The 14,501-nt window shown below is 42.0% G+C and overlaps 1 protein-coding gene across 2 annotated transcripts in view; it reads right to left on the bottom strand.

The window, feature by feature from the left end:
- Positions 1 to 14,501, bottom strand: part of LOC139381007 (transmembrane protein 237a) — a 44,846-nt gene that overhangs the window by 11,808 nt on the left and 18,537 nt on the right. For both annotated transcript variants that reach the window (XM_071124235.1, XM_071124234.1), the window contains exons 7-9: positions 13,971 to 14,162; positions 7,812 to 7,885; positions 7,592 to 7,679 (exon numbers count right to left, since the gene is read on the bottom strand). In XM_071124235.1, coding sequence (XP_070980336.1) covers positions 7,592 to 7,679; positions 7,812 to 7,885; positions 13,971 to 14,162 — 354 coding nt within the window. The remainder of the gene's footprint in view (positions 1 to 7,591; positions 7,680 to 7,811; positions 7,886 to 13,970; positions 14,163 to 14,501) is intronic.

Genomic DNA, 14,501 nt, shown 5'->3' on the forward strand with positions numbered 1-14,501 from the left:
GTAACAGTATTAGTAACCCAATAGCAGACTACAGCCATGTGTCTGGGGTAACAGTATTAGTAACCCAATAGCAGACTACAGCCATGTGTCTGGGGTAACAGTATTAGTAACCCAATAGCAGACTACAGCCATGTGTCTGGGGTAACAGTATTAGTAACCCAATAGCAGACTACAGCCATGTGTCTGGGGTAACAGTATTAGTAACCCAATAGCAGACTACAGCCATGTGTCTGGGGTAACAGTATTAGTAACCCAATAGCAGACTACAGTCATGTGTCTGGGGTAACAGTATTAGTAACCCAATAGCAGACTACAGCCATGTGTCTGGGGTAACAGTATTAGTAACCCAATAGCAGACTACAGCCATGTGTCTGGGGTAACAGTATTAGTAACCCAATAGCAGACTACAGCCATGTGTCTGGGGTAACAGTATTAGTAACCCAATAGCAGACTACAGCCATGTGTCTGGGGTAACAGTATTAGTAACCCAATAGCAGACTACAGCCATGTGTCTGGGGACAGTATTAGTAACCCAATAGCAGACTACAGCCATGTGTCTGGGGTAACAGTATTAGTAACCCAATAGCAGACTACAGCCATGTGTCTGGGGTAACAGTATTAGTAACCCAATAGCAGACTACAGCCATGTGTCTGGGGTAACAGTATTAGTAACCCAATAGCAGACTACAGCCATGTGTCTGGGGTAACAGTATTAGTAACCCAATAGCAGACTACAGCCATGTGTCTGGGGTAACAGTCTTCAGTATTAGTAACCCAATAGCAGACTACAGCCATGTGTCTGGGGTAACAGTATTAGTAACCCAATAGCAGACTACAGCCATGTGTCTGGGGTAACAGTCTTAACAGTATTAGTAACCCAATAGCAGACTACAGCCATGTGTCTGGGGTACACAGTATTAGTAACCCAATAGCAGACTACAGCCATGTGTCTGGGGTAACAGTCTTCAGTATTAGTAACCCAATAGCAGACTACAGCCATGTGTCTGGGGTACAGCCATGTGTCTGGGGTAACAGTATTAGTAACCCAATAGCAGACTACAGCCATGTGTCTGGGGTAACAGTATTAGTAACCCAATAGCAGACTACAGCCATGTGTCTGGGGTAACAGTATTAGTAACCCAATAGCAGACTACAGCCATGTGTCTGGGGTAACAGTATTAGTAACCCAATAGCAGACTACAGCCATGTGTCTGGGGTAACAGTATTAGTAACCCAATAGCAGACTACAGCCATGTGTCTGGGGTAACAGTATTAGTAACCCAATAGCAGACTACAGCCATGTGTCTGGGGTAACAACAGTATTAGTAACCCAATAGCAGACTACAGCCATGTGTCTGGGGTAACAGTATTAGTAACCCAATAGCAGACTACAGCCAGTATTAGTAACCCAATAGCAGACTACAGCCATGTGTCTGGGGTAACAGTATTAGTAACCCAATAGCAGACTACAGCCATGTGTCTGGGGTAACAGTATTAGTAACCCAATAGCAGACTACAGCCATGTGTCTGGGGTAACAGTATTAGTAACCCAATAGCAGACTACAGCCATGTGTCTGGGGTAACAGTATTAGTAACCCAATAGGTACAGCCATGTGTCTGGGGTAACAGTATTAGTAACCCAATAGCAGACTACAGCCATGTGTCTGGGGTAACAGTATTAGTAACCCAATAGCAGACTACAGCCATGTGTCTGGGGTAACAGTCTTCAGTATTAGTAACCCAATAGCAGACTACAGCCATGTGTCTGGGGTAACAGTATTAGTAACCCAATAGCAGACTACAGCCATGTGTCTGGGGTAACAGTATTAGTAACCCAATAGCAGACTACAGCCATGTGTCTGGGGTAACAGTCTTCAGTATTAGTAACCCAACAGCAGACTACAGCCATGTGTCTGGGGTAACAGTATTAGTAACCCAATAGCAGACTACAGCCATGTGTCTGGGGTAACAGTATTAGTAACCCAACAGCAGACTACAGCCAGTATTAGTAACCCAATAGCAGACTACAGCCATGTGTCTGGGGTAACAGTATTAGTAACCCAATAGCAGACTACAGCCATGTGTCTGGGGTAACAGTATTAGTAACCCAATAGCAGACTACAGCCATGTGTCTGGTAACCCAATAGCAGACTACAGCCACAGTATTAGTAACCCAATAGCAGACTACAGCCATGTGTCTGGGGTAACAGTATTAGTAACCCAATAGCAGACTACAGCCATGTGTCTGGGGTAACAGTATTAGTAACCCAATAGCAGACTACAGCCATGTGTCTGGGGTAACAGTATTAGTAACCCAATAGCAGACTACAGCCATGTGTCTAACAGTATTAGTAACCCAATAGCAGACTACAGCCATGTGTCTGGGGTCAGTATTAGTAACCCAATAGCAGACTACAGCCATGTGTCTGGGGTAACAGTATTAGTAACCCAATAGCAGACTACAGCCATGTGTCTGGGGTAACAGTATTAGTACAACCCAACCCAGCAGACTACAGCCATGTGTCTGGGGTAACAGTATTAGTAACCCAATAGCAGACTACAGCCATGTGTCTGGGGTAACAGTATTAGTAACCCAATAGCAGACTACAGCCATGTGTCTGGGGTAACAGTATTAGTAACCCAATAGCAGACTACAGCCATGTGTCTGGGGTAACAGTATTAGTAACCCAATAGCAGACTACAGCCATGTGTCTGGGGTAACAGTATTAGTAACCCAATAGCAGACTACAGCCATGTGTCTGGGGTAACAGTATTAGTAACCCAACAGCAGACTACAGCCATGTGTCTGGGGTAACAGTATTAGTAACCCAATAGCAGACTACAGCCATGTGTCTGGGGTAACAGTATTAGTAACCCAATAGCAGACTACAGCCATGTGTCTGGGGTACAGCCATGTGTCTGGGGTAACAGTATTAGTAACCCAATAGCAGACTACAGCCATGTGTCTGGGGTAACAGTATTAGTAACCCAATAGCAGACTACAGCCATGTGTCTGGGGTAACAGTATTAGTAACCCAATAGCAGACTACAGCCATGTGTCTGGGGTAACAGTATTAGTAACCCAATAGCAGACTACAGCCATGTGTCTGGGGTAACAGTATTAGTAACCCAATAGCAGATGTGTCTACAGCCATGTGTCTGGGGTAACAGTATTAGTAACCCAATAGCAGACTACAGCCATGTGTCTAACAGTATTAGTAACCCAATAGCAGACTACAGCCATGTGTCTGGGGTAACAGTATTAGTAACCCAATAGCAGACTACAGCCATGTGTCTGGGGTAACAGTATTAGTAACCCAATAGCAGACTACAGCCATGTGTCTGGGGTAACAGTATTAGTAACCCAATAGCAGACTACAGCCATGTGTCTGGGGTAACAGTATTAGTAACCCAATAGCAGACTACAGCCATGTGTCTGGGGTAACAGTATTAGTAACCCAATAGCAGACTACAGCCATGTGTCTGGGGTAACAGTATTAGTAACCCAATAGCAGACTACAGCCATGTGTCTGGGGTAACAGTATTAGTAACCCAACAGCAGACTACAGCCATGTGTCTGGGGTAACAGTATTAGTAACCCAATAGCAGACTACAGCCATGTGTCTGGGGTAACAGTATTAGTAACCCAACAGCAGACTACAGCCATGTGTCTGGGGTAACAGTATTAGTAACCCAATAGCAGACTACAGCCATGTGTCTGGGGTAACAGTATTAGTAACCCAATAGCAGACTACAGCCATGTGTCTGGGGTAACAGTATTAGTAACCCAATAGCAGACTACAGCCATGTGTCTGGGGTAACAGTATTAGTAACCCAATAGCAGACTACAGCCATGTGTCTGGGGTAACAGTATTAGTAACCCAATAGCAGACTACAGCCATGTGTCTGGGGTAACAGTATTAGTAACCCAACAGCAGACTACAGCCATGTGTCTGGGGTAACAGTATTAGTAACCCAATAGCAGACTACAGTCATGTGTCTGGGGTAACAGTCTTCAGTATTAGTAACCCAATAGCAGACTACAGCCATGTGTCTGGGGTAACAGTATTAGTAACCCAATAGCAGACTACAGCCATGTGTCTGGGGTAACAGTATTAGTAACCCAATAGCAGACTACAGCCATGTGTCTGGGGTAACAGTATTAGTAACCCAATAGCAGACTACAGCCATGTGTCTGGGGTAACAGTATTAGTAACCCAACAGCAGACTACAGCCATGTGTCTGGGGTAACAGTATTAGTAACCCAATAGCAGACTACAGCCATGTGTCTGGGGTAACAGTATTAGTAACCCAATAGCAGACTACAGCCATGTGTCTGGGGTAACAGTATTAGTAACCCAATAGCAGACTACAGCCATGTGTCTGGTAACCCAATAGCAGACTACACATGTGTCTGGGGTAACAGTATTAGTAACCCAATAGCAGACTACAGTCATGTGTCTGGGGTAACAGTATTAGTAACCCAATAGCAGACTACAGCCATGTGTCTGGGGTAACAGTATTAGTAACCCAATAGCAGACTACAGCCATGTGTCTGGGGTAACAGTATTAGTAACCCAATAGCAGACTACAGCCATGTGTCTGGGGTAACAGTATTAGTAACCCAATAGCAGACTACAGCCATGTGTCTGGGGTAACAGTATTAGTAACCCAACAGCAGACTACAGCCATGTGTCTGGGGTAACAGTATTAGTAACCCAACAGCAGACTACAGCCATGTGTCTGGGGTAACAGTCTTCAGTATTAGTAACCCAATAGCAGACTACAGCCATGTGTCTGGGGTAACAGTATTAGTAACCCAATAGCAGACTACAGCCATGTGTCTGGGGTAACAGTATTAGTAACCCAATAGCAGACTACAGCCATGTGTCTGGGGTAACAGTTAGTAACCCAATAGCAGACTACAGCCAGTAATTATTAGTAACCCAATAGCAGACTACAGCCATGTGTCTGGTAACCCAATAGCAGACTACACATGTGTCTGGGGTAACAGTATTAGTAACCCAATAGCAGACTACAGCCATGTGTCTGTAACAGTCTTCAGTATTAGTAACCCAATAGCAGACTACAGCCAACAGTATTAGTAACCCAATAGCAGACTACAGCCATGTGTCTGGGGTAACAGTATTAGTAACCCAATAGCAGACTACAGCCATGTGTCTGGGGTAACAGTATTAGTAACCCAATAGCAGACTACAGCCATGTGTCTGGGGTAACAGTATTAGTAACCCAATAGCAGACTACAGCCATGTGTCTGGGGTAACAGTATTAGTAACCCAACAGCAGACTACAGCCATGTGTCTGGGGTAACAGTATTAGTAACCCAATAGCAGACTACAGTCATGTGTCTGGGGTAACAGTATTAGTAACCCAATAGCAGACTACAGCCATGTGTCTGGGGTAACAGTATTAGTAACCCAATAGCAGACTACAGCCATGTGTCTGGGGTAACAGTCTTCAGTATTAGTAACCCAATAGCAGACTACAGTCATGTGTCTGGGGTAACAGTATTAGTAACCCAATAGCAGACTACAGCCATGTGTCTGGGGTAACAGTATTAGTAACCCAATAGCAGACTACAGCCATGTGTCTGGGGTAACAGTATTAGTAACCCAACAGCAGACTACAGCCATGTGTCTGGGGTAACAGTATTAGTAACCCAATAGCAGACTACAGCCATGTGTCTGGGGTAACAGTATTAGTAACCCAACAGCAGACTACAGCCATGTGTCTGGGGTAACAGTATTAGTAACCCAACAGCAGACTACAGCCATGTGTCTGGGGTAACAGTATTAGTAACCCAACAGCAGACTACAGCCATGTGTCTGGGGTAACAGTATTAGTAACCCAACAGCAGACTACAGCCATGTGTCTGGGGTAACAGTCTTCAGTATTAGTAACCCAATAGCAGACTACAGCCATGTGTCTGGGGTAACAGTATTAGTAACCCAATAGCAGACTACAGCCATGTGTCTGGGGTAACAGTATTAGTAACCCAATAGCAGACTACAGCCATGTGTCTGGGGTAACAGTATTAGTAACCCAATAGCAGACTACAGCCATGTGTCTGGGGTAACAGTATTAGTAACCCAACAGCAGACTACAGCCATGTGTCTGGGGTAACAGTATTAGTAACCCAACAGCAGACTACAGTCATGTGTCTGGGGTAACAGTATTAGTAACCCAATAGCAGACTACAGCCATGTGTCTGGGGTAACAGTATTAGTAACCCAATAGCAGACTACAGCCATGTGTCTGGGGTAACAGTATTAGTAACCCAATAGCAGACTACAGCCATGTGTCTGGGGTAACAGTATTAGTAACCCAACAGCAGACTACAGCCATGTGTCTGGGGTAACAGTATTAGTAACCCAATAGCAGACTACAGCCATGTGTCTGGGGTAACAGTATTAGTAACCCAATAGCAGACTACAGCCATGTGTCTGGGGTAACAGTATTAGTAACCCAATAGCAGACTACAGCCATGTGTCTGGGGTAACAGTATTAGTAACCCAATAGCAGACTACAGCCATGTGTCTGGGGTAACAGTCTTCAGTATTAGTAACCCAATAGCAGACTACAGCCATGTGTCTGGGGTAACAGTATTAGTAACCCAATAGCAGACTACAGCCATGTGTCTGGGGTAACAGTCGGATAGATAATAATACCTGCATCCCAATTAGGACCCTATTCCCTTTGGAATTGTGCACTATGTAAGGGACAGGTTGCCATGGGCCCTGGTCACTATGTAAGGGACAGGTTGCCATGGGCCCTGGTCACTATGTAAGGGACAGGTTGCCATGGGCCCTGGTCACTATGGGCCCTGGTCACTATATAGGGAATAGGTTGCTATGGGCCCTGGTCACTATGTAAGGGACAGGTTGCCATGGGCCCTGGTCACTATGGGCCCTGGTCACTATATAGGGAATAGGTTGCTATGGGCCCTGGTCACTATGTAAGGGACAGGTTGCCATGGGCCCTGGTCACTATGGGCCCTGGTCACTATATAGGGAATAGGTTGCTATGGGCCCTGGTCACTATATAGGGATGGGATGCTATGGGCCCTGGTCACTATATAGGGATGGGTTGCTATGGGCCCTGGTCACTATATAGGGATGGGTTGCTATGGGCCCTGGTCACTATATAGGGATGGGTTGCTATGGGCCCTGGTCACTATATAGGGATGGGATGCTATGGGCCCTGGTCACTATATAGGGATGGGATGCTATGGGCCCTGGTCACTATATAGGGATGGGATGCTATGGGCCCTGGTCACTATATAGGGATGGGTTGCTATGGGCCCTGGTCACTATATAGGGATGGGTTGCTATGGGCCCTGGTCACTATATAGGGATGGGTTGCTATGGGCCCTGGTCACTATATAGGGATGGGTTGCTATGGGCCCTGGTCACTATATAGGGATGGGATGCTATGGGCCCTGGTCACTATATAGGGATGGGTTGCTATGGGCCCTGGTCACTATATAGGGATGGGTTGCTATGGGCCCTGGTCACTATATAGGGATGGGTTGCCATTGTAGACCTCCACCACAGAGCTGTGCAGTGCTCACCACAGGGTCTCGTTGGCAGTGGGGTAGAGGTTAATACGATCGCTGGTCATCTGCTGACTGAGGGACAGGATGAGCGCTGTAAAGTACACTGGAAACACCAGAGAGGGAAGGAGAAAACATCATATCTCACAGAATATGTTTTGTCTACTACGTGGTTAACTAACAGTAGAGGCTACAGATCATAGGATGTTGTAATGAACTAGTAAGAAGAGGAACCTACAGAAGGAGGCCAGAGCGGCCGGGTCCAGGGTGAGGAATCCTCTTAGAGCCATGGAGGCCTTCGCCAGGTTCACCCTACAACACAGAGCATGGATATCAGAAAACGGAGCAGCTAGACTACAGGAACAGTATAGAAACTAGACTACAGGAACAGTATAGAAACTAGACTACAGGAACAGTATAGAAACTAGACATCAGGAACAGTATAGAAACTAGACTACAGGAATAGTATAGAAACTAGACTACAGGAACAGTATAGAAACTAGACTACAGGAACAGTATAGAAACTAGACTACAGGATAGAAACTAGACTACAGTATAGAAACTAGACTACAGGAACATTATAGAAACTAGACTACAGGAACAGTATAGAAACTAGACTACAGTATAGAAACTAGACTACAGGAACAGTATAGAAACTAGACTACAGGAACAGTATAGAAACTAGACTACAGTATAGAAACTAGACTACAGGAACAATATAGAAACTAGACTACAGTATAGAAACTAGACTACAGGAACAGTATAGAAACCAGACTACAGTAACAGTATAGAAACTAGACTACAGGAACAGTATAGAAACTAGACTACAGGAACAGTATAGAAACTAGACTACAGGAACAGTATAGAAACTAGACATCAGGAACAGTATAGAAACTAGACTACAGGAACTGTATAGAAACTAGACTACAGGAACAGTATGGAAACTAGACTACAGGAACAGTATGGAAACTAGACTACAGGAACAGTATGGAAACTAGACTACAGGAACAGTATAGAAACTAGACTACAGTATAGAAACTAGACTACAGGAACAGTATAGAAACTAGACTACAGTAACAGTATAGACACTAGACTACAGGAACAGTATAGAAACTAGACTACAGGAACAGTATAGAAACTAGACTACAGGAACAGTATAGAAACTAGACTACAGGAACAGTATAGAAACCAGACTACAGGAACAGTATAGAAACTAGACTACAGGAACAGTATGGAAACTAGACTACAGGAACAGTATGGAAACTAGACTACAGGAACAGTATAGAAACTAGACTACAGGAACAGTATGGAAACTAGACTACATGAACAGTATAGAAACTAGAATACAGTATAGAAACTAGACTACAGGAACAGTATAGAAACTAGACTACAGGAACAGTATAGAAATTAGACTACAGGATAGAAACTAGACTACATTATAGAAACTAGACTACAGGAACTGTATAGAAAGTAGACTACAGGAACAGTATAGAAACTAGACTACAGGAACAGTATAGAAACTAGACTACAGGAACAGTATGGAAACTAGACTACAGGAACAGTATAGAAATTAGACTACAGGATAGAAACTAGACTACATTATAGAAACTAGACTACAGGAACTGTATAGAAAGTAGACTACAGTAACAGTATAGAAACTAGACTACAGGAACAGTATAGAAACTAGACTACAGGAACAGTATAGAAACTAGACTACAGGAACAGTATAGAAACTAGACTACAGGAACAGTATAGAAACTAGACTACAGGAACAGTATAGAAACTAGACTACAGGAACAGTATAGAAACTAGACTACAGGAATAGTATAGAAACTAGACTACAGGAACAGTATAGAAACTAGACTACAGTATAGAAACTAGACTACAGGAACAGTATAGAAACTAGACTACAGGAACAGTATAGAAACTAGACTACAGTATAGAAACTAGACTACAGGAACAGTATAGAAACTAGACTACAGGAACAGTATAGAAACTAGACTACAGGAACAGAATAGAAACTAGACTACAGGATAGAAACTAGACTACATTATAGAAACTAGACTACAGGAACTGTATAGAAACAAGACTACAGTATAGAAACTAGACTACAGGAACAGAATAGAAACTAGACTACAGGAACAGTATAGAAACAAGACTACAGTATAGAAACTAGACTACAGGAACAGTATAGAAACTAGACTACAGGAACAGTATAGAAACTAGACTACAGGAACAGTATAGAAACTAGACTACAGTATAGAAACTAGACTACAGGAACAGTATAGAAACTAGACTACATGAACAGTATAGAAACTAGACTACAGGAACAGTATAGAAACAAGACTACAGTATAGAAACTAGACTACAGGAACAGTATAGAAACTAGACTACAGGAACAGTATAGAAACTAGACTACAGTATAGAAACTAGACTACAGGAACAGTATAGAAACTAGACTACAGGAACAGTATAGAAACTAGGCTACAGTATAGAAACTAGACTACAGGAACAGTATAGAAACTAGACTACAGGAACAGTATAGAGACTAGACTACAGTATAGAAACTAGACTACAGGAACAGTATAGAAACTAGACTACAGGAACAGTATAGAAACAAGACTACAGGAACAGTATAGAAACTAGACTACAGGAACAGTATAGAAACTAGACTACAGGAACAGTATAGAAACAAGACTACAGTATAGAACCTAGACTACAGGAACAGTATAGAAACCAGACTACAGGAACAGTATAGAAACTAGACTACAGGAACAGTATAGAAACTAGACTACAGTATAGAAACTAGACTACAGTATAGAAACTAGACTACAGGAACAGTATAGAAACTAGACTACAGGAACAGTATAGAAACCAGACTACACTAACAGTATAGAAACTAGACTACAGGAACAGTATAGAAACTAGACTACAGGAACAGTATAGAAACTAGACTACAGGAACAGTATAGAAACTAGACATCAGGAACAGTATAGAGACTAGACTACAGTATAGAAACTAGACTACAGGAACAGTATAGAAACTAGACTACAGGAACAGTATAGAAACTAGACTACAGTATAGAAACTAGACTACAGGAACAGTATAGAAACTAGACTACAGGAACAGTTTAGAAACTAGACTACAGGAACAGTATAGAAACTAGACTACAGGAACAGTATAGAAACTAGACTACAGGAACAGTATAGAAACTAGACTACAGGAACAGTATAGAAACTAGACTACAGGAACAGTATAGAAACTAGACTACAGGAATAGTATAGAAACTAGACTACAGGAACAGTATGGAAACTAGACTACAGGAACAGTATGGAAACTAGACTACAGGAAAAGTATGGAAACTAGACTACAGGAACAGTATAGAAACTAGACTACAGTATAGAAACTAGACTACAGGAACAGTATAGAAACTAGACTACAGTAACAGTATAGAAACTAGACTACAGGAACAGAATAGAAACTAGACTACAGGAACAGTATAGAAACTATACTACTGTATAGAAACTAGACTACAGTATAGACACTAGACTACAGGAACAGTATAGAAACTAGACTACAGGAACAGTATAGAAACTAGACTACAGGAACAGTATAGAAACTAGACTACAGGAACAGTATAGAAACCAGACTACAGGAACAGTATAGAAACTAGACTACAGGAACAGTATGGAAACTAGACTACAGGAACAGTATGGAAACTAGACTACAGGAACAGTATAGAAACTAGACTACAGGAACAGTATGGAAACTAGACTACATGAACAGTATAGAAACTAGAATACAGTATAGAAACTAGACTACAGGAACAGTATAGAAACTAGACTACAGGAACAGTATAGAAATTAGACTACAGGATAGAAACTAGACTACATTATAGAAACTAGACTACAGGAACTGTATAGAAAGTAGACTACAGGAACAGTATAGAAACTAGACTACAGGAACAGTATAGAAACTAGACTACAGGAACAGTATGGAAACTAGACTACAGGAACAGTATAGAAATTAGACTACAGGATAGAAACTAGACTACATTATAGAAACTAGACTACAGGAACTGTATAGAAAGTAGACTACAGTAACAGTATAGAAACTAGACTACAGGAACAGTATAGAAACTAGACTACAGGAACAGTATAGAAACTAGACTACAGGAACAGTATAGAAACTAGACTACAGGAACAGTATAGAAACTAGACTACAGGAACAGTATAGAAACTAGACTACAGGAACAGTATAGAAACTAGACTACAGGAATAGTATAGAAACTAGACTACAGGAACAGTATAGAAACTAGACTACAGTATAGAAACTAGACTACAGGAACAGTATAGAAACTAGACTACAGGAACAGTATAGAAACTAGACTACAGTATAGAAACTAGACTACAGGAACAGTATAGAAACTAGACTACAGGAACAGTATAGAAACTAGACTACAGGAACAGAATAGAAACTAGACTACAGGATAGAAACTAGACTACATTATAGAAACTAGACTACAGGAACTGTATAGAAACAAGACTACAGTATAGAAACTAGACTACAGGAACAGAATAGAAACTAGACTACAGGAACAGTATAGAAACAAGACTACAGTATAGAAACTAGACTACAGGAACAGTATAGAAACTAGACTACAGGAACAGTATAGAAACTAGACTACAGGAACAGTATAGAAACTAGACTACAGTATAGAAACTAGACTACAGGAACAGTATAGAAACTAGACTACATGAACAGTATAGAAACTAGACTACAGGGACAGTATAGAAACAAGACTACAGTATAGAAACTAGACTACAGGAACAGTATAGAAACTAGACTACAGGAACAGTATAGAAACTAGACTACAGTATAGAAACTAGACTACAGGAACAGTATAGAAACTAGACTACAGGAACAGTATAGAAACTAGGCTACAGTATAGAAACTAGACTACAGGAACAGTATAGAAACTAGACTACAGGAACAGTATAGAGACTAGACTACAGTATAGAAACTAGACTACAGGAACAGTCTAGAAACTAGACTACAGGAACAGTATAGAAACTAGACTACAGGAACAGTATAGAAACAAGACTACAGGAACAGTATAGAAACTAGACTACAGGAACAGTATAGAAACTAGACTACAGGAACAGTATAGAAACAAGACTACAGTATAGAAACTAGACTACAGGAACAGTATAGAAACCAGACTACAGGAACAGTATAGAAACTAGACTACAGGAACAGTATAGAAACTAGACTACAGTATAGAAACTAGACTACAGTATAGAAACTAGACTACAGGAACAGTATAGAAACCAGACTACACTAACAGTATAGAAACTAGACTACAGGAACAGTATAGAAACTAGACTACAGGAACAGTATAGAAACTAGACTACAGGAACAGTATAGAAACTAGACATCAGGAACAGTATAGAGACTAGACTACAGTATAGAAACTAGACTACAGGAACAGTATAGAAACTAGACTACAGGAACAGTATAGAAACTAGACTACAGTATAGAAACTAGACTACAGGAACAGTATAGAAACTAGACTACAGGAACAGTTTAGAAACTAGACTACAGGAACAGTATAGAAACTAGACTACAGGAACAGTATAGAAACTAGACTACAGGAACAGTATAGAAACTAGACTACAGGAACAGTATAGAAACTAGACTACAGGAACAGTATAGAAACTAGACTACAGGAACAGTATGGAAACTAGACTACAGGAACAGTATAGAAACTAGACTACAGGAACAGTTTAGAAACTAGACTACAGGAACAGTATAGAAACTAGACTACAGGAACAGTATAGAAACTAGACTACAGGAACAGTATAGAAACTAGACTACAGGATAGAAACTAGACTACAGGAACAGTATAGAAACTAGACTACAGGAACAGTATAGAAACTAGACTACAGGAACAGTATAGAAACTAGACTACAGGATAGAAACTAGACTACAGGAACAGTATAGAAACTAGACTACAGGAACAGTTTAGAAACTAGACTACAGGAACAGTATAGAAACTAGACTACAGGAACAGGATAGAAACTAGATTACAGGAACATTATAGAAACTAGACTACAGGAACAGTATAAAAACTAGACTACAGGAACAGTATAGAAACTAGACTACAGGAACAGTATAGAAATTAGACTACAGGATAGACACTATACTACAGGAACAGTATTGAAAACTGGTACTACTGTGATTCAATCCCCCGCTGTTGGGGGAGGGGGGGGTGTGTAGTCCAGGGGGGGACATGTGTTGACCCCTAGACCAACCTCTGACACGAGAGGACAACGTTTCTATATCAAAGTGCTCACAGAGAGATACAGAAACAGAAGGTTTGACCCATGATCCTTACCTGTCGAAGGCAGACACTGTGCTGATAGCCAACAGTAGGTAGAGGAGAGACTGAGCAGGGTAGGCCAAGGAGTGGTACTGCTGTAGCAGGTTAGGTAGGGTGGTGAACTGCTCCCCAGCCAAAACATACACCACCACAGTGTTCCACACTGCATAGCCAGCCAGGAAGCCATGGGAAAACAGACCTATCACTCTGGAGAGAGACACACACAGAGAGAGAGAGAGAGAGAGAGATAATTAGATAAAGTGTCAGTTATCACATCCAAGATCTCTGCAAGGCATATAGCTCACCTGAAGCCACTGTGTCACATCCAAGCCCTCTGCAAGGCATGTAAGCTCACCTGAAGCCACTGTGTCACATCCAAGCCCTCTGCAAGGCATGTAGCTCACCTGAAGCCACTGTGTCACATCCAAGCCCTCTGCAAGGCATGTAGCTCACCTGAAGCCACTGTGTCACATCCAAGCCCTCTGCAAGGCATGTAAGCTCACCTGAAGCCACTGTGTCACATCCAAGCCCTCTGCAAGGCATGTA

The sequence above is a fragment of the Oncorhynchus clarkii genome, chromosome 22 (genome assembly GCF_045791955.1).
Source record: "Oncorhynchus clarkii lewisi isolate Uvic-CL-2024 chromosome 22, UVic_Ocla_1.0, whole genome shotgun sequence".
Classification (NCBI taxonomy): Eukaryota; Metazoa; Chordata; class Actinopteri; order Salmoniformes; family Salmonidae; genus Oncorhynchus; species Oncorhynchus clarkii.